At 47.5% G+C, this 27,393-nt stretch overlaps 1 protein-coding gene across 6 annotated transcripts in view; it reads right to left on the bottom strand.

The window, feature by feature from the left end:
* LOC144827727 (UAP56-interacting factor-like) overlaps positions 1-27,393 on the bottom strand; it is a 523,921-nt gene that overhangs the window by 335,424 nt on the left and 161,104 nt on the right. For 4 of the 6 annotated variants that reach the window (XM_078685931.1, XM_078685929.1, XM_078685933.1 and 1 more), the window contains exon 5: positions 14,338-14,419. In XM_078685931.1, the coding sequence (XP_078542057.1) occupies positions 14,338-14,419 (82 nt within the window). The remainder of the gene's footprint in view (positions 1-14,337; positions 14,420-27,393) is intronic. The other 2 variants (XM_078685930.1, XM_078685934.1) reach the window with 1 other exon arrangement.

Below are 27,393 nucleotides of genomic sequence, written 5' to 3'. Positions count from 1 at the left end.
TCCCCCAAGACCCATTCTCATCAACACCTGCCATAAAAAAAAACACTCCACCGAATCAAAAGCTTTTTCCATATCGAGGAATACAGCTACCGCCCTATTCTCTTGACGAACGTGTTGCATGGTCCCGAACACAGTCCGTATATTATACGTTAAATTTCTAGATGGTACAAAGCCAGCTTGCTCAGGCGCCACCAGGATATGCGCCATTAGAGCCAGTCTAGTGGCCAGGATTTTCGCAAAAAAATTGGCATCTACGTTGAGAAGGGATGATACGAACCACATTCATTCAGTGGGTTTCCCGGCTTCGGAATAGCGACCAGGATCGCTTCCCTCATCAACGGGGGCATTGTGCCAGTGTCCAACATGTCCTCAAACAGTGCCGCGAGGTGTGGCAGTAGCTGTTGCGAGAAGGCCTTATAAAAGGCGACCGTTAGGCCGTCCAATCCCGGTGCACTCCCGGCTCTCATGCTGCATAGCACCTCTATCATTTCGTCCTTCTCTATCGGATGCCTCAACAATTCCCTATGTGTATTCGGGAGAAAAGGCAACTGAATGTACTCCAAATACTTCCTAATTTGATCGTCCATCCCCGTGGACCTGGTTTCATAAAGATCTGCGTAATACTGCCGGAAGCGCTCAGCCACCTCTGCCTCCTCTGTCAGGAGATCACCATTGTCCGCACGGATCTCCGTCACTTGCGTCTTGCCTTGTCTAGCCTTCATCAGCCGAGCAAGGACTGATCCAGGCCTTTCTCCCTCCCCGTACGCTCATGCCGTGGCATACTTGCCTAAGTGTTTCACTTCCCGATCTGCCGTGTCTTGATATTCCAACAGAAGCGCCTTAATGTCATCATCCACTTGCGCACTCCCCCCTTCCTCCCTGTCCCTTTCCAAAGTCCGTAGTTTCCTCTCTAGCTCCGCCAGACTTCCCCTGAGCGCCCGCAGTACTACCGAATGTTTGGACATGGCTATGCCCCTGATATAAACGTTAAAGGCTTCCCAAAGTATCTGAAAACTATCCACTGAGCTAACATTGGTGGTAAAAAAGGTATCAATGACCTCAGCCATCTCTTCTTGGAATAACGGGTCTAGCAGAGAGTATGGGGGAAATCTCCACGTAAACGGTGGAATACTCCTCGCAGGGGGCTTCAGAACCAAAAGCAAAGGTGAGTGGTCCGAGAGGGTACGTGGCAACACTATGCATTGCCGCACCTGGCTAAGTAATGAGGTAGAAGCAAACCAATAGTCGATTCGCATGTGTATATCATGGAACGCCGAGTAGTGCATGTAACCCCCTTTCCCCACATTGCGAATACTCCACACATCGCACATATCCAGGCTCACCAACATTTCCTCAATTCTTCTCGCAGCAGCTGCAGGCAGTCTAGGCGGTCCCGCTGAGCGGCCCAGCTGTGGATTTCTGATCACATTGAGATCCCACCCCACAATATCCGAGCATCAGCATACTGAGATAAAATTCGAGCTAGGTCACCAAAGAATTCCGGACAATCATAATTAGGCCCGTAAACATTTACAAGTATGTAATCCACACCCCGCCCACTACACTTAGAAATAACATATCTGCCATCCAAATCCTCTTGAAGCAAAGTCAGGGCAATAGACGACCTGGGGTTAGCCCAACTTAACACTCCCCTAGCATGCGTAGTAAACCCTGCCGCATTGATGTTGACCTCCAGTGCCCTCAGCTTAGGCATAGGACTGGTGTTTGGGAGGAGAGTCTCCTGCAGAATAGCCAGGTCCACCTTATGCCTGTATAAATAGTTTAGGACCTTACGCATTTTACGATGGTCATTCAACCCCCTGACATTCCAAGTAATAACCCGCAACCCGCCCTCACAATCAATAGAAGCTGACGTTTCACGTGACATCAGTCAAATCTTGAATTACATCGCGTTTCCACCATTGAACAGTGCTAGCCAAGCTCGCAATAACTGCACAAAACACAACTCGCTTCATACCATACCCCCCTCGCAAGACCTCCCAAACATCACCCCCTCGCCCCGCCCACAGCAGACCTCCCCAAACATGGCCGCATGTACCCCCGATTCAAACCCCCCACCCCCCAGACTCCCCCTGAACCCTCAACCAACATGAAGATGGTAGTGTAATCAGTGCCAGGCACACAGGAGCAGAGGTGGCTATTCACATGTGAACAATATCAAAATGTAAGCAAGTGAGTCACCCAGCAGCCCCCCCGCCCCCCGGACACCTTAACAAAATATGCAGCATAGCGCTATGCAAACATTCTTAATCCACAACTGAGCCGTTCCCCATTCACAATACAGTGAGACATATAACACTTTTGCGGTTATGCAAATATCATGTCCATGACAAAGTTAAACTTGTCTCAGAGAATGTCATGCCCACACAGTCCCGACATTACCAAAGTGCCTAACTGCCTGTCCCTCAGGATCCATGGTGACACGGCCAGTCCCCGAAGTCCCCTCGGGGCACAACCGACCCTGTCAGGAATCAACCTCTCAGAAACATTTACCAAGGCAATGGTGCATCCGCACATATGAACGTACCTCCCACATACATCAGCACCCCGCCCCCACTATCCCCTAGATCACACAGCACTCTCATAGCTACCAGCCCTTGTTGGTCAGTCCTGTTTATCCAGCGTCGACCCCTCCGGATCCTCCGAACCAGACTGCTCCGGGCAGGGACCTCGCTCCTTCGTCCAGGTTTTAATAGCTTTCTGCAGAGCGGAAGGGTCCGTAATAATGTGTGAGCGGCCCGGACGATTAACACAGAGCTTCGCCGGGTACAACATTGCATAGTCGCCGTTCCGACATGTCCAGTCTTTCCGCATGCTTGTCCAGGCGCTCCCCCATCCTGTCCATACGATAGGTTAGGGCGTCCATTTTCGCTGCTAGAGACGTGATACCACCCTGCAAGGACTTCTCCATGGCTCTAAGCATGCTGCGGATGTCTGGTTCCTTCTCATCCTCGGAATGCGTTTCGCCTCTGGCTCCCCTGTCCGACGCGGGGCCTTGCAATCGCGTCCGCTTTTGCTCAAATGTAAACTTTGTCTGGGTCTTGTCCCCCTTACCCATGCTGACCGCCAGGCCCACTTCAGGCCAACGCTCTCCACACCACAGCGTCTTCCGCACGCGCCTCAAGATTGCGTCAGGCCCAAGGCTCCGGTCGCACACCACCAGTGGCGCAGTTCCTTCTGTTCAATCAGGTAGGCAGGCCGCAAACTTCCAATTAGGTATATGGTGTGCACAACCTGTGCCAGCGCGTGCCCAGCTCCACTACCACGTGGATTTTCCTCACGGGGGAGAGCCAGCAGGAACTATCCGGTGAATTCAGGCCGCGAGCCTCCCCTACACCCCTGGGTGCAAGGTGTCTCTCTCTGCCCCGCGCTAAACAATGTCCATCACTTCCCCACAGGCCCGCATGTGGGTGTTCGCACTCTGCGAGCCAGTAGATTACAATGCTCCACTCACGTCCCAAGGACAAGGCAGGGTGCCTGTATAGACTGCAGCAGCCACCGGGCCCACCAGGCTGTTTCACTCCAACCGCCTCTCCACAATGCCTCCAATGCCGCCACGTGTGACCCTCTGTGCCCAGGCTTCTCACAGTGCTCCTTTCACCTGCACTGCAGCGTGCCCCTCACTGCCTTACAAGACAGGGGGCACACTCTGCGGAGCACTAGTACGCCTCACTTCTCCCCGGTGCTGGGTTCACGCAGCCTTCGCCACTTCGTGTTCGGGCCGACACCTCCGGCCGCCACTTCCGCAGTCTTTGTGGCCGCACGTCGAGGGACGTCTCCCGGCCGCTCCAACCACTTCAGGCCGGGGATCCGCGGCCTAGTCGCCGCGATGCAGGTCGGCGCTCTATCGGGTCCGTTCCGGCTCCGGTCTGCTTCAAGGTCGTGGCAGCCCACGCCGCACACCTTACCACCGAACCGGCGCTTTTATGCGGGGTTCAGCAGCCGCATTAGCTGCCGTATTGTTGATGTATCGCCGATGTCCCGGGAGAGCTCAGCTCTCAGGCAGCCATTTCGTTGCCGAGCAAGCTCCGCCCTCAGCTATGGCCCATCTTTCCCCCTTGTCTAGAGCGGTTTTAAGAGTTTCTACTCTAAGTCGCTTGTTTTAAGAATAGCGACCCCTCCGATTGAGGCATTTAATGTTGAACAGGTTATTACGTCATAACCAAGTTGCCCCAGTAGCTTTCTATCTTTGCGAGAGATATGGATCTCTGATAATAAAACTAGATGTGGATTATACATTTTTAGCTGCTCTTGGACGAGTCGTCTCTTATTCTTACTATTGAGGCCCGCAACGTTCCAGGCTAGACATCTCAACCGAAACATTTAAAAAATTTATTAACTTGCCCCAAAAAATAATTATCTCCCTCCTATCAATTTTAACAAATCTCATTCTGATGTTTTTTTCAAAATTGTTATCCCCCTCACAAAACCACCCTCCTGAAGACCCAGCCTGCCCGCCCCCCTCCCACTTGTCCCTCAGGGGGGGGGGGGGGGGGGGGGGGGGAGAACACCCCTCTGTGTTCTGCTGCCGCTGTTTAGGCAGCCTAGCAGAGTAGCAGCACGGAGGACCTCCCTGCATTACTAAAAAAAAAAAAAAAAAAACAGGTAGAAAAGGAAGAGATTTCTGTACCAGTTTAATAAATCGTAAAGAAGTCCTGTAATTTAAGAGAAACACATTAAAGAACAGGAGAAGGAAAAAACAGAATTCCAAAGATGAGAGATAGCATATCTAACCCTCTTGAGGTAGATACTAAATAACAATTCACCTCTAAATAGATAAATCGAATTAGTACACCAAAAGTAAAGAGAAAATATACCTAGTCTAGTATCAGAGGATATGGAATAAATGCTCTGTAGATTTCTAATATATCCTACAAAATGCTAGGCTAATTTAGAGAGCGCAATCTCGGCTTCCCTCTCATCTGTGAAGAAATACGTATGACCACCCTGGATTACTTTAAGGCGGGCTGGTTCCTGTAGGAACACTTGCCCCCCCAGCGATTTGAATGGATCTATAAGTTTACAAAGCTTCCACCGTCTATCCATCGTTGCCTTGCTTAGATCGCACAAAAAAAGAGACATTCTCTATTACAACAGGAGAGTTAGGTCGTGCTTTCAATGAGACTGCCTGTCTTAATAAAAAATTCCCTAAGTCAATGAGAAGAGGGCGAGGGAATTTGCTTTCTTTGTTCCTTTGGGTTAGAGGCAGTCTATGGGCTCTTTGGAGTTGTGAGTCCCAGTCCCAATCTGATAAGTCTGGGAACGCCTTCTGGAACAGTTTGACAACGTAGGCCCTCGAGTCTGACCCTTCTGCTCCTTCCGGTATACCGAAGAGCCTCAGGTTTTGTCTCCTTTGGCGGTTCTCCATATCTTCCAGTTTCATCTGTAGGCTCATAATCTGTGCATCATGTTGGTTCTCCATGGTCTCTGGACGGACAGCCGCTTCTTCTATGCCAACCACCCTTTGCTGTAAATCCTCAATCTCCTGCGTGATCCCTTCCAGTTCATTAGTCATCTCTTGCAAGGAATTTTGCAACTTGCTGTTATCATCCCTCAACTGCAAAAAGTGTTCTTGTGCCTCCTGTCGATGATCCGTTAGCGTCTGTAAAATAATATCGAGAGGTGAAATGGCGGCCTCTCGATCTCCAAAAGTTGCTGGCACTGACGAGTCGATTACATTAATTGCAGATGAGCCTATAACTGGGGGGGATCATTGAGGCAAAGCTTGGTACAGTATTTATTATAGTACTACTAGGCTCGGTTAAGGACATTGTCTCTTTTGGTAGAGTTGGGTTTAGGCCCGTATGTACTATGGATGCCACAGATGAAGATGATGGCGATAAGGATGGAGATATATTATTAGGAATATCACCAAGAGATGCAGATACAGCTAAACTTTTATGGTGCAGAAGAGAGAAGGCCAAAGCAAAAAATAAAACTAAAAGAGGAGAGAATCTTAATGCAACTAATATCTCAACCTTAACTCTGGCTTCAGTTCCACGAGGGAATCCGCTTAGTGACAAAAGCCCTCTTAGGAAGTGTATTCAGGCAAAGGGGCTAGTGAAGAACATGGCTATGCGTTTGTCAGCTACTAGCCCAACTGAACTGGACTCCTCAAAAGACTGCTGCTGTTCATAATTTCCATTCCTTCTAATATAGCACAGTGAGCTGTGAACCAGCATCAAGAACCTACATGTAAAATGTAAGACATGGATTCAGAACTTAGTTTTTTCCCAGTCTGTTATGAGGCTAATAAACAGGCTTTTTTGAGTATTAATAAAGGACCATCCTAGGCACAGTTTTATGTTTTAAACCCCAACTTTGCACTTCTCCTAGCTACAGTTTTTGCATATAATCCCTACTATTAAAGACTATGTGCAACTCCTACACCTTAATATGCTCTTTGTCTCATGTATCATCCAGTACATATATTTATGCTACACACTGAAATGATTAATTGTTAATGTATAATGTGCGTCTGTGATGAACAAATTACTTACCTTCTGTAACGATGCATCTGTGAGAGACATATATAAGTTATAGATTCCTTAACTTAGAATTACCCCCAGACGTCAGACTGGATCAGGAGAAATTTTCTCTTAACAGTACCCCTGCGCGTCGGCAGGTGGCGTCGGTTGCCCCTGTGTCAGTCGTCAGCATTGTGGTCGCTGGGATGACGTGGCGGTGTCTACATAGACGCCACCCCTGCCCGCTGACATCAGTTCAGACACGACCTTCCATGCCAGAAGCACAGAGCCATGCAAGACACTGACCACTGGTGCACACACTAGGGCCCCGCAAGGGAGTCCCTTTCCCTAGAAGTCAGCACGCGGAACGAGGAGGATGGGTGGGGCAGTAAGGAATCTATAACTAATAAATGTCTCTTACAGACACATCGTTTCCGAAGGCAAGTAAGTTGTTCATCTAAAAGAGAGTATTAGTTAAAGATCTATTACCTTAGAATAGATACCCCAGCAATACAAACCCCAGAGTAGGGTCTGCGAACAAAGTTCACACCAGTAAGTCCTGGAGAACAGAATGGCCAAAACAGCCATCTCTCCGAACTTAGCTGGCCAAGCAAGAAATGCCATGTAAACGTGTGCAAGGATGCCCACGTGGCTGCCTGGCAGATTTCAAGTCAGGTGACTCCACACCCCAGAGCAGTAATGGCTGCCGTCGCCCTGGTAGAGTGGGCGCACAGTAGTACTGGAGGTTTTTTAGCCAAAGAATAGCAGATGTTAATGCACAGGACAACCCATCGAGAGATGGTGCGTTTGTGAACTGCCCCACCTTTCTTGGCACCCACATACCCCACTAAGAGTTTATCGTCCACCCGAAAATCTTTACTGCTGTCAAGGTAGAAAGACAGCAAGTGTTTTGGGTCCAGAAGGTGGTCTCTCCTCTTTGGAAGGGTGAGGAAGTGGGAAGAAGGTAGGCAATGTGATGGTCTGACCTATGTGGAAAGAGGTAACCACTTTGGGCAGAAAAAAGGCCTAGTACGGAGGACTACTTTGTCCAGATGAACAGCAAGAAAAGAAGGGTTGGAAGATGAAGGAAGTGACCCGATTAGGGTCACCTGGGTCACTCACGACCACCTCGCAGCCTTTCCCACAAATGAAGAGTTGGTCAGACAGTAGAGAATACAAACCAAAGATATTTTATTCAGGTACACTAGAGTGGAGTCCGGTCTGACCAGCCTCCTTGGATTGCTGCAAACGGACTGAATTGAGCAAGCATGGCGATATATAATGTACATTGCAGAACCAATAAAGACACGCCCAGACTGGAAATTTCCAGTTGGTAGCTGGTGAACAAAGGAGATAAATAAGGAAGGGTTTAGGTCTTGAGACCGGGTACATGCTATCTCACCACCAAGGTCACTCTGTCTGTGCCCACCTCTCTAAGGCCTATCTAATGGGAAAGGTATGTACTGACAAAAGCAGTGTATTCATTAGCACAGCAAAGCTTAGCCTTGGAGAAACAAACTATTGCAGCTGCTTTCAGCAGAAGCAAACACAGAGTGAGACCGAAGTTAGTTTCGGTCATGGCTCAAAATGGCAGCTGAATATAAAATGGTGCTGCAAATGCTAACTTAAGACATACACTACATGGAGAAGTCCAGCTAAAACATTTGTATTGCAACATGCACGCAGAGGTGATGGCAAGAAAGAAAACCGTGTTCAAAGGGAGGATGAGGATGAGATGAGGTGGTGGTTTGAGATGCTTTCAGGACCGCTACAGCAAACACTTTGGATTCATAGTCCGGCAGTCGGAACACGACTTGGAGTCAGTCAGTCAATCACTTTTATTCGATTAATAAAAATCAGAAAAAGACACAAGATACAAATAATCACAAGCAATACAATACAACAATACATACGACTGCAATTAATTATAAATATTAGAGAATATAAGTGACATTTCAAATTTAAAATGAACATCTCGTGGGTTCAATAAAACATTTTAAAAGTTGTGTTTTTACATTCACGGTTTTAAGAAGGCGCCAGCACTACTAGCATGATTCGATTGCAATATGTCTGTGCCGTAAATTAGAGCGCTTCTTATTTATGCGAACACCTGCCACTAAAAAACTTGCTATATGAAATGTTACACGTGCACTGGATAGAAGTTGTAAAAACAGGAGCGCTGGCCTGACCTGTAGGAAGCCCGCCTCCCGCAGAATAGGGAACATATATTTTTTTCTAATTTGTGCATAGTGTTCACAAAACATGGTGAAATGTAATGTGTCCTGTGTGGAAAAGTGATCGCAATCGCATGGATTTGCGTTAACTGGGATATCCCAAGTAGCATAGGAACCAAGCAAAAAATGTATCGGATTTAAACTCAATCTGATTAAAAAAAAGCGATGAAACAGTCTAGTTACAAAAACAAGATAAGGTTCAATGTCTGGGACAGTTGTGAGTGCATAATTCCTTCTGACAAGTGGTTTTCTCATCTCTATCTCCTCCCGCTCTGCCGAGAACAGGTTTAGCAGTGCAGATTTTATCACCAGGACATCCTCTTTTTTAAAAAGGTCAGGAAAATGAAAGAGCTCAGTACGCCCCACATTCGTAAGCATCGATTTAACGTAAATCAGCCATGGGATTCTATGAGCTCTGTCCAGGGCAAGGCAGTCTTTAAGAATCGAATGATTTAAGGAAATTTCCTGGTTAAGCCAGGTTTTTAACTAGCAAATGACAGGAGCGGATTTTATTAAGTCTGTTACAAACCCCATGCCTAGCTCTGAGTGTATTGTGAAAGTGGGAGTGGTCTGGGGAATAGAGAGCAGAGATCTGAAAAATGTGTTTTCCACCTTCTGGATGTTGTCAGGTTTTGTATATCCCCAGATCGCAGAACCATAGGTGGCTATGGCAAAGCATTTGGCTTTATATACTTTAAGGATAGCCTCCATTGGTCGCGCCCCCATCCTTTTAGCAAAGCTCAACAGGGCTGCAGCTGATCTTGCTACTGCATTGGTTTTTGACTTATATTGGGCACCCCAGGTTCCTCTATCGTCAAAAATGACCCCCAGATAGGTAAAGATTGGGACCCTCTTTACTTCTTTGCCTGTGCAAGAAAATGTTATTGATTTCTTTTTCCTGCTGGTCGATCCGCCAATCATGACCTGGGATTTTTGAGTATTGATTTTCAGGTCTAATGAGGTCATGAAGTCGCCGAAAGAGGCCAATAGTCGATTAGGGCCACACCTGTACGTGCCAAGAGAACGGCGGCGTCCGCGTACAAGAGGACCGGGATATTGGTCTCCCCTGCACGCGGAACGTCCACCGTTGAGGTGGCCTTGGCTGACTCGAGGGCGTTTATATATAGTGTAAAGAGGAGGGGGGCATGGATGCACCCTTGCCGCACCCCCCTCTCCGATTTAAAGTGGCTGGTGCACCTCCCCTCCCGAGTAACTCTGACGGAGGCCTGTAATCCGCAGTGAAGGTCAGCTAAAAAACCAACCAACGGAGGGTCGATGCCCATGTCCAAGAGGACCCTCCACAGCCTCGACCTGTTGACCAGATCGAATGCTGAGGAGAGGTCCATGAAGGCCATGGACAAGGCCCCCTCCTTCACTGTTGTATATTTGCTGATGATCAGATGAAGATTTAAACATTGATCCAATGTACTCCTTTTAGCCCTGAAGCCGTACTGGGCACTAGACAGGGTTCCTCTGCCTTCTAGCCATGTTGTCATTCTACCCAAGATGACTCTGCCCAAGATTTTAACGGCAGAGTCTATTAGGGAAATAGGCCTATAACAGGCAGGATCGCCCCTTTGGCCCTTTTTAAATATCGGAATAATAGTAGACCTTGCCCAGGACTCAGGAAAGTTGTTTTCTCTTGAGGCGTTAAAAATATTGGTCAAAATCTTGGCCCAGAATTTCGGTGCACACTTGTATAAGTCCGCAGGAACCCCATCCGGGCCCGGGGCCTTGTTTTTAAGTGTCTCATTTATAGCTTTTTCCACGTCTTCCTCCCCAAAGGCCAAAATTGGCCCTACATGGTGGAAGAGAAAAGACTCCAGAGTGGGTCAGGGGTTGACTGGCTATAAATGCTTCCAAAGTGGGCAATCCACTGCTCATCTGGAATAATACATTCCACACCTTGGTTCTCCACCCCTGAAAAATAGGGCTGATTGATGACCGCCCAAAATTTAGAACTATCCCGCAAAACCTCTGATTGCAGGTCACTCCAGGCCTCTTCCTTAATCGGACTTTTGCGACCCTGAATGGCCTGTTTATATTGCTTCCTAAGGAGAACTATATGTGTTCTGTTTCTAGGTGTTTCCTTCAGAGCTTTTAGAAGAGCGGAGTGTGCCTTGGTACAGTTTGAATCAAACCATCTTTTTCCTCTTGGCCCGCCTGGTTTGGTTTTAACTATTAAGTCAGTGTTCACTTGTTGGCATATTGTATTAAATGCCTTGGTTTTCCTGATATTGGAGCCAGCGCGATCAAGGCAAATACCAACCTCCACTTCAACTTTGGCCAAAACATCTTGTAGAAAGGTGATCGGAGTCACTTTGGACCATTTCAGCCTCCTACCCTGATCTTTTGTTGTCAGGTCCGTGGCACATGATGCCCGAGTGTCTTTAAAATCCAATAACCCCCCTAGAGCAACCTCTAATATCACGGGGTTATGGTCACTAAGAATAGAGTCTTCTACCCTGTAGGTTAAAATCATGGACAAAACAAAGGAAGATAAAAAAAATATAATCAATAACTGATCCTGTGTCTTTACCTTTAAACGTAGGGGGTCTAGGCCCGTCTGCACAACAACCTGATTCATAAAGATTAAAGGAGGCCAGGAGGCTCTCCAAAGCTTCCCCTTGTTTCGTATGTTCAAAGTGCGTGGGCAACGAGTAAGGTGGCCCCCCCCGTTATCTTCCATAGTACACTCCAAGCAGCATGGGTTTATATTGAAGTCACCCATAAGGATGACCTCAAAACTGTTGTGTGCTGCTCTGTACGTATCTAAGAATTCCCCAAGAGATTCTAAGTGTTTATTTAAACTGACAATGTCTGGTGAATTATAAAAATTAATGAATAAAACAGTGGGGGAATTCGCAACCAGCAGTTCTACTGCTAAACAGTGTGGAGAGCCTGTCTCTAGCTGTTTTGCTATCCCTTTCATATTCAATGAGATTAATAGGGCTAGTCCTCCCTTTGCCCTCCCCGCCAAGCTAGGTTTGGCGGGAATGCTAAAGTGGACGTTCCCATCTAAAGAAAAGCTGTTTGCTGTATCCCAGGTTTCTTGGAGGGCTATTATGTCAAAGGATGTAACAAAGCCCACCCAGTTCTCATCATGAATTTTCGATCTACTACCAGCGATGTTCCAGCTAAGGATTCTACAGGTATTTCCATGGTCAAGTTAGAGGCAATCATGTTTTTAGTGCCACATGGGTTGTGTAGTAAATCAGAGTTCTCTAACTGAAGCAGGGGTGAAAAACGATTTGACAATGGCAAGCCCCCGCTCTGTGTATCTTTGGGAATCTGCAAAGCTACAGGAGGTGAGGGGGGATGCTGAGGTGGAAAGGCAGAGACACCACTCTCGGGGTGCCTAGCAAAATCACACGGTCCTATGGTGGGAGTAACTCTTTTTACTGTTAATCTCTGGGTTGGGAAACATGTTTTCTGACTACCCCGTGGAGGATAGAAATAACCAAGAGGTAATGGTCTAATTCCATTGTTTATAAGGTCAGACCCATCCCAGAACAATCTTTCAGCAACATTTCTCCCACAAAAGTTTACAACAATACAGTCCCCAGTGATATTCTTAGGTCCGTGTCCTACCCACCCCACCCTTCTGGCCATGATGATGGAAGGTGCTATGTCACTCTCCCCACTTGAGTAGTGTCTGCACCATTCCCTAGATTTACCTAAGAGGTCCTCAGTAGACTCTCTCCCATTTTGTTCTAAAGGTGGGACCCCCGTTAACACTGCCACAAAGGGGGCTGTATCCGGTGGGAGGTGTAACCTGGGGCTACTGGACTGGAGTGCGATATTGATGGTGTTGAGACACAGAGCTTGTTTCTTATGAATATTCATTTTAGCAGGTACAACTCTTGGATGTGTTGTGAGATTTCCGGTGCCAATTCTCACAGCATCCAGGGTTGTGGATGGTGACAAAGATTTGTGAGACACATAAGGGCGTGAACTCCCTGGATGGTCATTTAACCCTGAACATACCATACGCTCTGTATCTTGGTTCTCAACAGTCTTATGGTCAATCGCCGAGTGGCGCTCTAGGCTGCGATATTCTTTTATAAAGGAGTCAATTTTCTCGCACCTCTTAAGTAGACCAGCTACACATGTGTTCAAACAATCAACAATGTCTTTGCCAATACCCACCAGCAGAGGCTCTAAACGTGCATTGAACAGTTCTTCCATTTATCCCCCAAATTTGTAAGAATGTCATGGTCCTGTTCGTGAAGCAGGTGATTCACTTTTCCAGCACGTTTTGTTGTCTTTGGTCTGACCGAAGTTAAGGGTTCATTAGAGCTGGGTCCCTCTACAGATACTAACAGGGAAGTTTGAAGCGCAGATTCCTGACGAGTTAGCGCCTCAACATGTGCGCGCTCACACAAGTCCTCTGTAGAAACAAGTGGTGGATTTGGGGTAGATGAATCATTTGCCCTTTCCAGTTCAAGCTCTTTTTCGGCAATTGCGATTTTTTGGTTAATAGCGCCTTCTGCTGACGTTAGGTAGGAAATTATGGTGTCTGCCTTACGTGGAACTTTAGCATCTTTAGCCCCTTGTCCCTCATTGCGCAGATGTTTGCGCTTACCCATGAGTGCAGCTTAGGGGGGTGGCCCAGCCCGGCCTCCTCTGGCCCCTTGGAGTCATGGTCGGGTTCCAGAGAAAACAGGCACACGGGGTGCGGATCTGTCCCCGACATCAACCGTCAGCAGGAACCACAAGCCTTAAAACCGGGCATCCCTACGCGCACCAGGAGCTGAGACTCAAAACAGTGTCAACAAAAGTTGATCAAAAGTCAGTCAAAAAGTGAGTGGAGGCACCGCTCTCTCCGGATCTGCACTGGCTGGTGTCAAAAAAGAAAGAACTGACGTCAGCACGCAAGGGCAACATCTAAGTAGCTGCCGTGACATCATCCCGGCAACCAAGACGCCAACGATGAACGCTGAGCCGACCGGCCCCACCATATGATGCGCAGGGGTACTGCTGACGAAAAAATTCTCCGGATCCAGTCTGATACCTGCGGGTAAATCACAAGGTAAGGAATCTAAAACTAATTGTCTCTTTCAGATACAAAAGTATTTTATGCCACTGAATGAAAGTTTCTTATAAATTTCCCAGGCTTAAGCACGCTTAGTCACAGAAAAAAGAACTTTGAATTAGGTCCTGTAAATAGGCAGAGGCCTAGTAATTCATAGGAAATTCACATCTAAGGCAAAGCGCATGATACAACTGCACACAGATATCATTTTGTGAATGATTCTGTAGGTAAACAACCAAGGCCAACACGCTAGGGCAGCGAAGTATAGGCTCTCCAAGAAACAGCACAGTGATAGAACTACTATGGAACACACAGGGTTACAACAAGATCAAGAGAAGCACTCTACTTGGTCTTTTCCAATGTAACTGCTTGCTGCTCTTCATGTAGCATTAAGGAGAAACAAGTAATGCACTGTGGTGTTCCCAGTCTTGATATGAAATGAATCAAGCAAATATGTTGTATTTCAAAAATGATAATTCAACATTTTGTGAAAGAAAGCAGCTTCCATAAACATCTGGAATATTGGAAATGAGCATAAACTACTATAATAATAACTGCTACTGAAAATAACAGAACTGACCATTCTGCCCAAGTTGAATGTAGATCGTCTCTGAATCTTGTGAAAAGGCTGAAGAGATGGTCCTTTTGTTTCAGCTCTAATATTAAGAAAACATTAGTACAACAGTTAAAAAAAAAAAACACAATTTAACATATTTGTAGTTACTGTAACAAGAATCAAAACAAGGTCTGAAAGTACAAGAAAATAGTATTCATTCAAATGGGTTAGTAAACGTTTGCTTGCCGATTAAAATTTGTGGCATATTTATTAAAATAAAAGCCTGTTCGGTTAAAGAAATCTAAAACTTTAACACTCCATGGAAAAATATAGAAATGAACATAAAAACTGAAACTGTACGAATGCATCTCACAGTCCAGGGACCGGTCAGCTGAAAATTGCTTATTTTAAAGAAAACTGTTATGGGATCCAGTTAATTTGTTTGGACCCTTGCTCATGCAGTGTTCAGGCATTGAACTGACAACTGCATAAGGAAGCGTCAGGCTAATTTAACTGGGTCCAATGACTGACATCGTATTTTTTGTCCTATCCCACGCTGAAGCAGTATTAACTTGCGTTTTGGTGCACTGATCAGCCTACACTGGGTATGTTTTTCAACCGTTTACCAGACTAGCTTAACTGACCGGTATTTTTCTCTTGGAATGGTTGCAACCCTATCAATAGCAGAGGGGGACATTTTATCACCAGTAAAACTGTTTGAATCATTTAAAGCCACAAGACCAGATAAGCTTTTCTTGCAAGTTCTACTAACCATTTGCCTAAAGTTTAGATGATGCTCCCCAAACCCTGTAAAGTCCACTTACAATGTAGTGGATACTGACTCGTCGCACTTAACACTGATAATAAGCATTAGATGAAGGGATTTGTTCACAGACCGACCAAGGTTCTACCAGACTTCACTACATCGGGAGAAGGCAGGCTCCATTAAAGGACATCAAACATTTAATAATACAAAAGGATAGCCTACCTTGTTGAAAATTCTATTAGAAAAAAACTTCGAATTGTATTGTCAGCCTTAGAAGCAGAAAAGGTTTGGCAAGTTGAGCTGGTGCTGCGTTCTTGAAACCATGTAGAGATTTGACCCAAGAGAAGTTAAGAAAATTACCCTGCATCCTATCACCAATCGAAGCCTAGAATCTTAGTAAATCAGGTACACTTTAAACATGTTTGCATTTTCTAGAGGGACGAGGCAGGGGATGCCTGAAGCCAACACTTTTGTTTGCAATGGCAATGGAACCACTGGCCATAGCCATACATAGCTCTGCATCATTTAACCCCTTCAGCGCTAATGACAAGGGTAACTCGTCATGGACTTTCCATTGATTTCAATGGAAAGTCAATGGAGCTCATCGAACACCCTTAGCAGCCAAGTGGTTAAAGAGGTGCCAATCTTAGGGGAAGAACATCGCCTGTTCCTGTTACTGGATGATGTAAAGGTGAAAATAACAGATGCAGCCAACTCATTTCACTGCGTCATGACTATTCGTTATAAATTCAAAGTGGTATGGAGTTACAAAATAAAGACAAATCTGTCTTTATATGGATGAATTTAGAGAATATGTCGAGAGAGGATCTAAAAAATCCCTTTCAAAATATCCGAGCCGGCAGTGAAGTATCTAAGGATGAACATCATACCACAGAGACATAAGCTCTACGAAGCGAACATAACTCTCTTCCACGAAACAAGAGGATTTTCCATATTGGAAAAATGCATTATCTCACAGCTAGGCAGAATTTTGGATATTAAGTTGATTATCCATAGATTACTATATGCTTTCCAGGCCATCCTTACTCAAATTGGGAAGAAGTGATTTGTATCCCTACAATGGACCTGGTGGATTCTGAGTGGTACGGCAAATAGCCAAGACTATCGTTAAAGTTGCTTAAGATCCATCAAGCACAAGGGTGGCCTGGGTTTCAGATGGTAATGAAAAATTTCCTAGCTATCGTAACGGAAAGTTTCAATTCTATTACGGACTCGGAGGCGAGGATTATGCCTTCTTTCTTCACTTTATTCCATTAGCAGCAAGAAGGTAAACAAAGACTATGTTTCCCATGATAGGCCCAGATCTCTGTACTGGGGTGAATGTATGACATTGTTCTGCATTCTGTCCATCAACTGTTGTTTTTGCATGTCACCCCTTGTGGGATGGGTATGCTCAGACGTGAGTCCCATGCTCTCCACACCACTGGAGTTAAACTATCCTGGCTGAAGACTGCTGATAGCCAGAAACTGGTCCTAGGATGCTTGATTCCGGTCCAGGAAAGACATGGTTTGGCAGTTCGGGCTGGACCTATCCCATGAGGCACAGGGTCAGAGCTGATTTGCATATGACAATGTCTGAACTGGGGTGGTGTGGAGTGCAAAAAAACGATGGATTTAGGCCCAGATCTCTGTACTGGGGTGAATGTATGACATTGTTCTGCATTCTGTCCATCAACTGTTGTTTTTGCATACGTTTCCCATGAACCATAGGGAAAAAGTAGGCAAGAACAACAACCAATCAAAACAGAGTTCATGTCCAATCAGGGGAAACCAGCCCAATCTAGTCCTCTGTCAGTAACCATTCCTCCTCTGAGCGCGACAACAGCTGTCCCACACTCTTCAGACATCTGGTTTCTGGGCGTCCGAACCTGAAATGACAGGGATGCATTACACATAGCACCGGAAAGTAATGCAGAAACAGCAAGAACATGAAAAAGAACGACTTACTCCAATACGGGTCTCCTCCAGGAGCAATGGGCGGGATAATCCTCGCCTCCAAGTCCTTAATAGAATTGAAACTTTCCGTTACGATAGCTAGGAAATTTTTCATTCTATGTCAGGACTGGAGGAGAGGATTTTGCTTGTTTAAAGCTTGCCCACAACCAGTTGAGCCATATTAAGAACTGGTTTGAAATAGAATCTCTTAAAGGTATAGTCCGAAGACCAATCAGCTGCATTAAGGATATCCTCCAGGTGGGCACCCAAGCCAAAGGCTTTCGATGCCATTGCCCCGCGGCCGGAATGAGCGCCAAACTGTCGCAAATTAATACCAGCCTCTTGCATTATCCTCCGAACCCATCTGGCAATGGTGGGCGATGAAACCGCTTTAAAGAGCTTCCGTAGCTAAATCAGTAGCTGACGTTCCCCAGGAGGATGGAATTCTTCCGTCATCTCCTCATAGGCTTTAAGGTATCTGACCACGCACAACTTGGGAGAGTCAGGAAAGGCGGGTAAGAAATGACCCTGATATGGCACTTAGTGCGTCGTTGAAGAGTAAAGGTAACACCCTCAGGCGAGAAAATCCTTCCCGAAATGTCTAAAGCCCGGACATCAGAGACACGTCTACATGACACCAGACAAAGCTGCGTAGCTAACTTCGCAGACAACTCTTTCCGTGACAGAAACCGGTTAGGTTGCCATGAAAGATAAAGGATAAGGACCCGATTAACGTCCCAGAGGGCGGAATAACGAGGCACCGGGGGCAAAGAGAATCTTATGCCACGTAGCAGCTTACAGACCAGGGGATGTTCCCCCACCGGAGTACCATCCACAGGGAGGTGACCAGACGAAATCGCTGATCGAAAGGAATTTATAGAGCGGTAAGCCAGGCCATCAGAGGTCAGTTGCACCAAGAAATTCACCAAGGCAACCACGTCGGCGACCAGGGGATCGTAACCCCGTTGCATACACCAACAGGACCATCTGCCCCATGCGGACCGGTATCGCCTAACCGTACTGGCCACCCAAGCCTTGGAGATGAGGTCTTCAGCCTCTCTCAAAAGGCCCGGGGTTTCCCATCTACCCCGGAAATCCGCCACGCCATGAGAAACAGAGACCCCGCCAATATCAGCTGGTGAGGATTCCCCTCGGGATTCATGAGAAGAGCAGGAAACTGGGGGAGTAGGATTGGAAAATCCCAGGAAAGTTCCAGTAGAACTGGAAACCACACTTGCAACCTCCATAGAGGGGAGATCTGGACTGCATCTGCCTCCTGTCTGCGGATCTGAGCCGAGGAGCGTATCATCATTGCAAAGGGAGGAAACTCGTATCCCCGTTCCTGGCTCCAATCCTGGAGGAACGCATCCGTGGTCGCCGCCAGGGGATCCGGTCTCCAACTAAAAAAACAGGAAACCTGGTGGTCTAGATGGGAGGCAAACAGATCCGTCGATAACGGACACAGGTGGTCTTTCAGGGCGGGAAAAATGGCTTGATCCAGCTTCCACAGGCTGGAATCCCAGAAATGACGAGTCTTAAAGTCTGCCTCCAAATTCTCCCGGCCCGGGAGGTACTCGGCAGTGACCGAGATCTGGCTGTCCAGGCAATATTGCCAGAATCTCGCCGCCAGATCCGAGAGGGCCTTGGATCTGGTCCCGCCCAGGTGATTCACATACCGAACCGCCGAGATGTTGTCCATCTTCAGGAGTACGCCAGACTGTACTGAGTCTCTGGTCAAACACAGTACGGCGAACAAACCTGCTAAAAGCTCCAGACAGTTTATGTGTAACTTCTGTTCTGCTGGAGACCACAATCCTCCTGTGGACAAATCCCCGCAGCGGGCACCCCAGCCTAGTCTGCTGGCGTCGGACTTGATCACTAGATCAGTGGTAGAACCAAAGATCGCTCGCCAGTTCCAGGCTTTTTTATGTGGTCCAACCACCACCGAATCTCGGCCGTCACCTCGGGTGTCAGATTCACCCTGTCAGAATAGGGGAACCCCTTCCGTAGAAAATACGCCTTCAGGCGCTGCAGAGCCCTGTAGTGAAGAGGGCCCGGAAAGATGGCTTGGATGGAGGCCGACAAGAGACCCACCACCCGCGCTATCCGACGGGGAGACTCTTGGCCAGCACGCGGTGCAACTCGTGGCGGATCTTGGAGATCTTCTTTGCCGGAAGACTGAGAGTGGAGGACGTTGAGTCGATGACGAACCCCAAAAAGGTAAAGGACTGGGTCAGCGCAAGAGAGATTTCTCCTTGTTGATCACAAACCCAAGATCTTGGAGGTGAGCAACTGCCATCTGAAGCTGCACTCCCAGGCGCGGACAGGAGGCCATCAATAGAAGGTCGTCCACATAAACGATCATCCTGACCCCCCTGGCTCTCCGAAACTCTACCGCTGGCTTGAGGACCTTGATAAAACACCATGGTGCAGACGAGAGGGCGAACGGAAGGGAGGTGAACTCGTAAACGCAGCCTCTCCACATGAACTGTAGGAACTTCCGGTGCGGAGGAAAGACAGGGATCACCAGATAAGCGTCCTTGAGGTCCAAGCAGACCATCCAATCGCCGGGACGAAGGTCATCCCGCAGGAGATGAATCCCCTCCATTTTTAAATGGCGATACACCAGCCATTCGTTGAAGGCGCTTAAATTTATGACTGGCCGTTTGCCGCCATCTGTCTTGTCCACTAAGATATTGCTTAAACCCCCTCTCCTCCCCCCCGGGTGACGGATAGACAGGGAAATGGCGCCTTTGCGCAAGAGAGAGGCAACTTCTTCGTCTACCAGAGCGGCGTCTCAATCTGAAAAGTGGAGAAGATGTGGGGAAGAAAGCTGCCTTGGGGAGTCCATGAACTCTATGTGGAACCCCTGCACAGCCTGGAGAACCCACGCATCGCGTGTGAGCGACTTCCAAGCCTGAACACAACTTGCCAACCGCCCTCCAAGCCTTTTAGGGGGAAAAAGGTGAACACTCGCCGGGGTTTGTACTGGTGGAACCTCCACGGTATCCTCTTCCTTTTCCTCTGCGTCCTCTCGTAGGATAGAAATTTCCAAACTGGGACTGGTCTTGCTGTTGACCGGGGCCTCTCTGGTTACCCTGCTGGTGACCGCAACCGGCAGAGCGGCCCCTGCCTCTGCCGGCCCCGCGAAAAACATGGGGAAACACCTTGCAAATCATGGAATGGGCCCTGTCCAGGGAAGTGAAGGTGTTCACGAACTTGCCGAGCTCCCGAACGAAAGGCTCGCCAAATAGGTCCCCCTGGGCCACCGCTCTGGCCTCAGAGTCTGCTAGGTCGCCTAATTTTGGGTCAACCTTGACAAGTAGTGACCTACGACGCTAAATAGAGAGCGCGCAATTGCCATTACCCAAGAAGACAATGACCCGTTGAGCCCAGTTGGACAAAACGGCCGAAAAAAATAGAAGAGCCTGATTCTTTGGCTTCCTTGGCCATGTCCAGGATTTTCGTAGCCGGGCCGAGGACGTCCAAGAGCTTGCCCTGGCAAGCTCGCCAGGACCTGTCAATCTCCTTCTTCGGGTCGGGAATGAATTTCTGCAGGAAGGTATGCATCCTGGGGTCGATCTCAGGAGTGAGGGATACCTTGCCCTCTAAGGAAGGGTGGGGGCACTCTGCCCTCAGGCAATTCTGGGTCTCCTTTTCCAAAGTACGACGGATGTGCTCTGCCACGTAAGCGTCCACTTTGTCTCCCGGAGCCCGCTCCGACGAGCGGGGGTGAACGATATCCTTCGGGTCCAGCACATCTGAAAGGACCGGAATTGGAGCTGAGGAAGGCCCCGGAATGGAGGTGTTCGGATCAGTGTCAGGGGCGCCTGTGGGGAAAACCGCGGCGGGTTGAGGCAACGGAGGTGGAGGAGCAGGAAGGGCAGCCGGCAGGCCAGCTCGGCTATCCATGAAAGCTTGGCATAAGCGCTCGAAAGCGTCCACGTCCGGGGGCGCTTGGCTGGAGGGGATGTCCCTGGAACCGGAAGTCACCGGAGCGGAGGGCCCAATGCGCTGTTCCAAGTGCGAAAACGCATCAGCAATCTGACAGGAAAGTCTGTCTTCGAGGGGGGACATAGCCTGGCTGACAGCCTGATAGATGGAAGAATCCACAGCATTGTAAAATGCATCCCCCCCCCCCCCCCCAGGCATCCCTGCAAGGGGGTCCTCCTCCTCGGGGTATTCATCATAATACTCCATGACTCAGCGCCTACTGGAGAGGGAGCTGACGGTAAAACAGTCTCTGCCTCTGTTGAGGACGGTCATTTCAAGCAGCAGGTAGTGCTGACACTCTGCGTGGCACCACACATGCCTCGGTTGTGGCCCTATGAAATAACGAGCTGGGTGGCAGCTGCAGGTAGGGGCGGCAAAGGTACCGGAACCGGGGGGAAGGCTGGATCCCAGGGGACACACTGCTGGCAACTTAGTATACAACACACCCCCGTGCCAGAGGGGCGCTCACCGGTCTGGGACTTGTCCCCTTTTGGAACCTAGTACAGGCGGTACAGGACCTCGGTTTCTCTTTTATTTCCGAGGCGTCAGTAGCAGTAGTACAGACCCCGCCACCGTTTAACTATATTCTCTGGTGGCGGAGCGTTCACACAAGCAACGCGGTGGCAGCGGTAAATGACCCGTTTCCCGCCGCTACAGACCTACGGCGTCTTCCTCAGACCGGGGCCTCAGCAACAGGACGCGCGCGTGACGTTTGAAACCACAGAAGGAACAAACGTCGCGCTGCGCTCCAGATGACCTCCGCGCTCTCTAGTGGCGGGAGGTCCGCCGAAGCCAAGACAGCATCCGCGCCGCGTAGGGCTGAGAAAACTCAACCCCGTGGCAGCAAAACAAACACACGAAAACGCGTCGGAACGAACCCCCGCGAAGGGGTGGGGAGGGGGGCAAACAGTCACCCGCAACGCCTACCAAGGAAGCGATCGTGACCTAAATTAAAATAAACACAGCGCGAATGATGAACCACCACAAGAACAGCGCGCCACACAGCGCTAGCATATAACAAGCGCAGCAACACCGCTACCACTTAGAAGACTAAAGCAATTAAATTAATAGAAAGCACTAGACAGTATAAGGAACTGAAGAGTACTTATGTTTGCTGCGGAGCAGCGAAGAAAGAGGAGGAATGGTTACTGACAGAGGACTATATTGGGCTGGTTGCCCCTGATTGGACATTGACTGTTTTGATTGGTTGTTGTTCTTGCCTACTTTTTCCCCTATGGTTCATGGGAAACGTAGTCTTTGTTTACCTTCTTGCTGCTAATGGAATAAAGTGAAGAAAGAAGGCATAATCCTCGCCTCCAGTCCTGACATAGAATCAACGTTTACTCTGATTCTTTTACTCCGCGGACCTTGACCCGGCATACCATTACTCCGAGAGGTCTTTGACCTCGCATACCATCACTCCGCATTTTTTCACGACGCGTGTGCATTTACCACGCATGCCTTTACAACAATTTTCGCTGTAAAGGCATGTATGGTAAATGCACTTCCGTAGTGAGAAAAAAAAATGGATGGAACCAGGAGGAGAGTGGAACCACGACGAGAGAGAGAAGGTTTTTTTGGGGGAGGTGGGGGGTTGTGCTGGGGTAGTGATTGTGTAGTGTTGTGGTGGTTGTGTAGTGTAGGGTCGTGCTGGGGGTAGTGTTATAGGGTTTAGGGTAGTGTTTGTGTAGTGTATGGTCATTCTGTGGGTAGTGTTGTAGGGTTTAGAGTAGTGTTGTAGTGTTTAAGTAGTGTAGGGTCATGCTGGGGGTTGTGGTTTAGGGTTGTGTTGTAGAGTTTGTGTAGTGTAGGGTCATGCTGGGGTTAGTGTATTAGGGTAGTGTTGTACTGTTTGTGTAGTGTAGGGTAATGCTGGGGGTGGTGGTTTAGGGTAGTGTGGTAGTGTTTGCGTAGTGTAGGGTCATGCTGGGGGTAGTGTTTTAGGATTTAGGGTAGTGTTGTACAGTTTGTGTATTGTAGGGTCATGCTGGGGGTAGTGTATTAGGGTTTAGGAGGGTACTGTTGTAGTGTAGGGTAATGCTGGGGGTAGTGTTTTAGGGTTTAGGGTAGTGTTGTAGTGTTTTTGTAGTGTAGGGTCATGCTGGGGGTTGTGGTTTAGGGTTGTGCTGTAGAGTTTGGGTAGTGTAGGGTCATGCTGGGGTTAGTGTATTAGGGTAGTGTGGTAGTGTTTGCGTAGTGTAGGGTCATGCTGGGGGTGGTGAATTAGGGTTTAGGGTAGTGTGGTAGTGTTTGTGTAGTGTAAGGTCATGCTGGGGTAGTGTATTAAGGTGGTGTTGTAGTGTTTGTGTAGGGAAGAAAAATGCTTTATGGTAGTGCTGGGCGGTCGGCTGGGTAGTGTAAATGTAGGAAAAGGACTGTGTCGAGGGTGGGTGGTGCAGAGGTACTACATTAGGGTGTAGGGTAGGGTACTTCGCTTTAAAACCTTTACAATGAGTATACCTTTAAATGCATGCCCTTGCGTTGTAAAGGCATGCGTGGTAAATGTATATTTGTTGTAAAAGTTTGCGTTGTGTTAATTTGCGGAGTGATAGTATTTGCGGAATAACTTTTGCGGAATGATGGTATGCGGGGTATTTGTATGCGGAAAAACGTCACATATTCGTTTCAGATACCTATGCGATTACTACAATGCAGCCCAGCTTAGAAAGAAGGCACCAGAAAAAAACCCTGCAAACACCGACCTAGTATACAGCCAGGGGTAGCAGGCGGAACTTAGTGGAATGCAAGAACAAAAACCAAACTCTGTAAATCCGAGAAATAATACAACACCCACATCATTAGCACCTTTTTTCAAGTATGGGATTCAGTGGCCACAATAAAACATCTTATAGCATATTCCTCACTGCATACATCCCTATACTTCAACAACGACCTTTCACCTGCATGAAATCGAGAATATAGCAAGAAATGGAGGTATGGAAGTACAGTAGAGTAGGTAGTTTGAAAACGGATTAAGATTCAAGGTGACAGAAGAGGAATGATTCAGACGAAAAATTAGACACCTGGCATTACACCCAACACACAAGGCAGAAGCAACTAGGCAATAAACTATTTGAGAGACAGATCACACCCTTGTATCATTTTCTAACAACTCCCTTAGACAATACAAAATGGAGATTTAAGTACCAATGTGAGAAGACATCACTGGCAGTTCCTGGAGAAGAACAGAGAAGTGGGAAATAATATTAAGGGCTAATACAAGATACCACAAGTCCATCCAACATATGTAATCATACATAAAGTGATGAGGTTGGGACATCAACACTGGACAAATCAAACAAGATACTTCCCAGAACAGTAGAAATCTACTGGTGCAAATGTGGGCTCTGAGGAGACCCAATCCCTATTTGGCGGAGAAGACCAAATATTCTGGGGTTCTGGAAGGAACTTTTTAACATCATAAAGAGAAATGAAAAGGGGACGTACCTGTAGTGTTTCTGCATAAAAGGAATTTTCATTTAAATCAAACTCTTGAAAATTCACCACTGTGTTGCGCAAACCATGAACCACCTTTAGCAAAGTCTTCTTCCATGAAAACCGATTTAGTCTAAATAAAGTCTCAATCCCTTAATGTAATGATGTAAATATGTAATGGAAGCCCAGGGAAGGCATAATTTTTTTCGTAAAAGTGCATATAAAGTGGTCATATTAGTTCAATAAAACTGCATTGCAGCATTTAAAAAGCAAGAATTCCTATTCACAATGAGTACAAGGGTAGAAAAATGGAGGCAGACAGGTTTACAGTGCAGACAAAGAAAAAGGAGCACGTCTCCAAACACCTGGGAGGCAACCCGTTCTACATGCATTACACAGGTAGTTACCTCACAGAACCAGTTATTTTTTGCAGAAGAGATGCTGAGCATGAAGAATAAACCTCTGAGGACCCCGAAACCTTTAACCATTGGTCGTTTAGCTCCTCTAGCAGGGGTCTCATTCTGAGACGGCAGTTGGGGACTACAGGAATGCAGGAAGAAAGCATCCCCAGAAATGATTTGAACTGCCGGACTGAAACACACCTTTCTGATCGCAATAGGTGGGCAAAGCTGCAAATCCTTTGTTGCCTTTCGTTTGAGAAACAAGCTTGTGTCAGTTGAGTGTCTAACGTGGCTCTGAAGAACGTCTTTCTTTGCGATGGGACGAGATGAGACTGGTCGAAATTGATGGAGAGGCCCAGAGATTGGAAGAGGGACAAAAATCTCTGAATGTGGGCTTTCGCGACAGTGAAAGAATTGGCTTTTATAAGACAGTCGTCTAGATACGGAAACATTTGGATCCCCTCCAGACGAAGGTGTGCGGCCCCCGGTGCTAGTACCTTGGTAAACACATGGGGTGCTGAACGTAGTCCGAAAGGAGGGACTTTGAAATGGAAGTCCCTGCCAGCCACTCTGAACCGCAAGAATTTTCTCTGTCTAATACGAATTGGTACATGGAAATACGCATCTTGGAGGTCAAGGGTGGCCATGTGATCCCCGCAGAGAGGAGTTGAACGATTTCTTGAACCGTCAACATCCGGAAGGATTACTTTTTAAAGTATTTGTTGAGGGAGCGAAGATCTAGAATGGGACGACATTCTCCCGATTTTTTCATTATCAGTAAAAATCTTGAATAGAACCCGGTTCCTCTTTGTAATTGAGGTACCATTTCGATTGCTCCTTTTTGCAGCATCACATTTGATTGGGAAAAAAGCCTTTTGAGATGAGCTGGAGGTGGGCCTTTGGGAGGAAAGTTTGGAGGGATCTTTATAAACTCTAGAACATGGCCTCTGGCCACAATGTCCAGGACCCATTTGTCTGATGTTATAGCTGAACAATTAGAGTAAAATTGAGAGATTCTTCCTCCAACTTTTAAAGGGGTAGGCGGTAGAATAGGTGGCAGTTGTCACTGTTTTTTAGACGTAGCCCGTCCGCGGTAGGAGGGTTTTCTCTTATTCTGTGAATAGGAGGTATTTGGTTGTCTGCAGAACTGTTGGGGTTGAGACGAATAACGTTGGTTACTTTGATAAGATTGGTATGGCCTTTGCTGGTTATAACCTCCTCCACCTGAAAAGGATCCACGGCCCATAGCACCACGGAAGGGTGGCTTGCAAGACTGGAGGGAACCGAGAGATCTTGTGGTCTTAGTATCCTTCTTGATGGCCTGAAGGGCCTCATCCACATGCTGGCCAAAAAGTGATTTGCCATCAAACTGCATATCAATTATTTTTGCCGGCACCTCCTGGCGCCTCCTGGCACCTCCTGGCGAAAAGATGTAGATTTCAGCCAGCCTTGCTGCCGTACTACTGCAGTACCTGCTAGTTGTCCAAAACCTGTAGATGCAACATCCACGGCCAAATCTATGATTTCAGCAGAGATACGTTCTCCTTCTTGCAGGATCTTTTAGTGCTTCCGATTTAGATGGCTCAGGCAACGTATCGATGTAGGGAGAAATGTCCGACCACATCTGTCTGTCATAACGGCATAAAATGGCCAGAGAATTAGCAGCACGGACTGTCGTCGCTGCCATGGTGGAAACCTTTCTTCCAATAGCATCCAATTGTCTGCCATCCTGATCTGGAGGAGCTGTAACCGGAGAGGAGGGCTTTCTCGCTCATCGTTGCGCTGCTTGGGCAATAACAGTCAGCTTTTGGTTGACCTATGAGGCATGTGGGTGAATTGACTAGTGCCTTATATTTTTTGTCAAGGCGGGGCAGGAACAGGAGCTTTCATGATCTTTAAACCCTCTTGCCAAATGAAGTCAATGATTGGAATAGTCTGTATCTGTTTCATTGGCTGATCTTTGAAGTCATACAAGAAACAATCATCCTTCTTTATTTCTATAGGCAGGAGGAACCTTTGTGTTGCCCTTTCCATAGGAAGATGAAAACCTCCGATGTCAACTGGAGGAGAATCAATGGGAGCCGGAGTTGAAGGAGACAGAGTTTGTATCTGGTAATCGTCCCACTCCGTAAGAAGCTATCTGTCGTCCAATTCTCCTTCCGCTCGATCGTCGTCCGAGGTGTGAGCATCATGAGAATGATGAGAAGGCAAGGGAGAAGGAGGTCTGGGTCACCTCAATGCAGGAAAGGAAGTTTGAGGAACAGGCTTTGGTGGAACAGATGAAGCAGAGTCAGATGGAGGAAAATGGCTATAATAATCATCCAACATGAACTGTAAATTATTTAACAGAGCCAAAGGCATTTGGCCATAGGGATCGCATCTGGAGCTGGACCAACAGTCTCTGGGGAAGGATTATCATCCTGATCCTCCTCGTGATATTTAATTAATAATTCTGAAGGGCTCCTGTCAGTGCAAAATCTGTCATCCTCTTCGGAGTCCTCATCATCCTCTCCATAATCCAGCAGCTGT

This window comes from Lissotriton helveticus, chromosome 4_1 (assembly GCF_964261635.1).
Source record: "Lissotriton helveticus chromosome 4_1, aLisHel1.1, whole genome shotgun sequence".
NCBI classification, from domain to species: Eukaryota; Metazoa; Chordata; class Amphibia; order Caudata; family Salamandridae; genus Lissotriton; species Lissotriton helveticus.
Note: the sequence above shows the minus strand (reverse complement) of the source record. Positions and strands in the feature narration are given on the sequence as shown.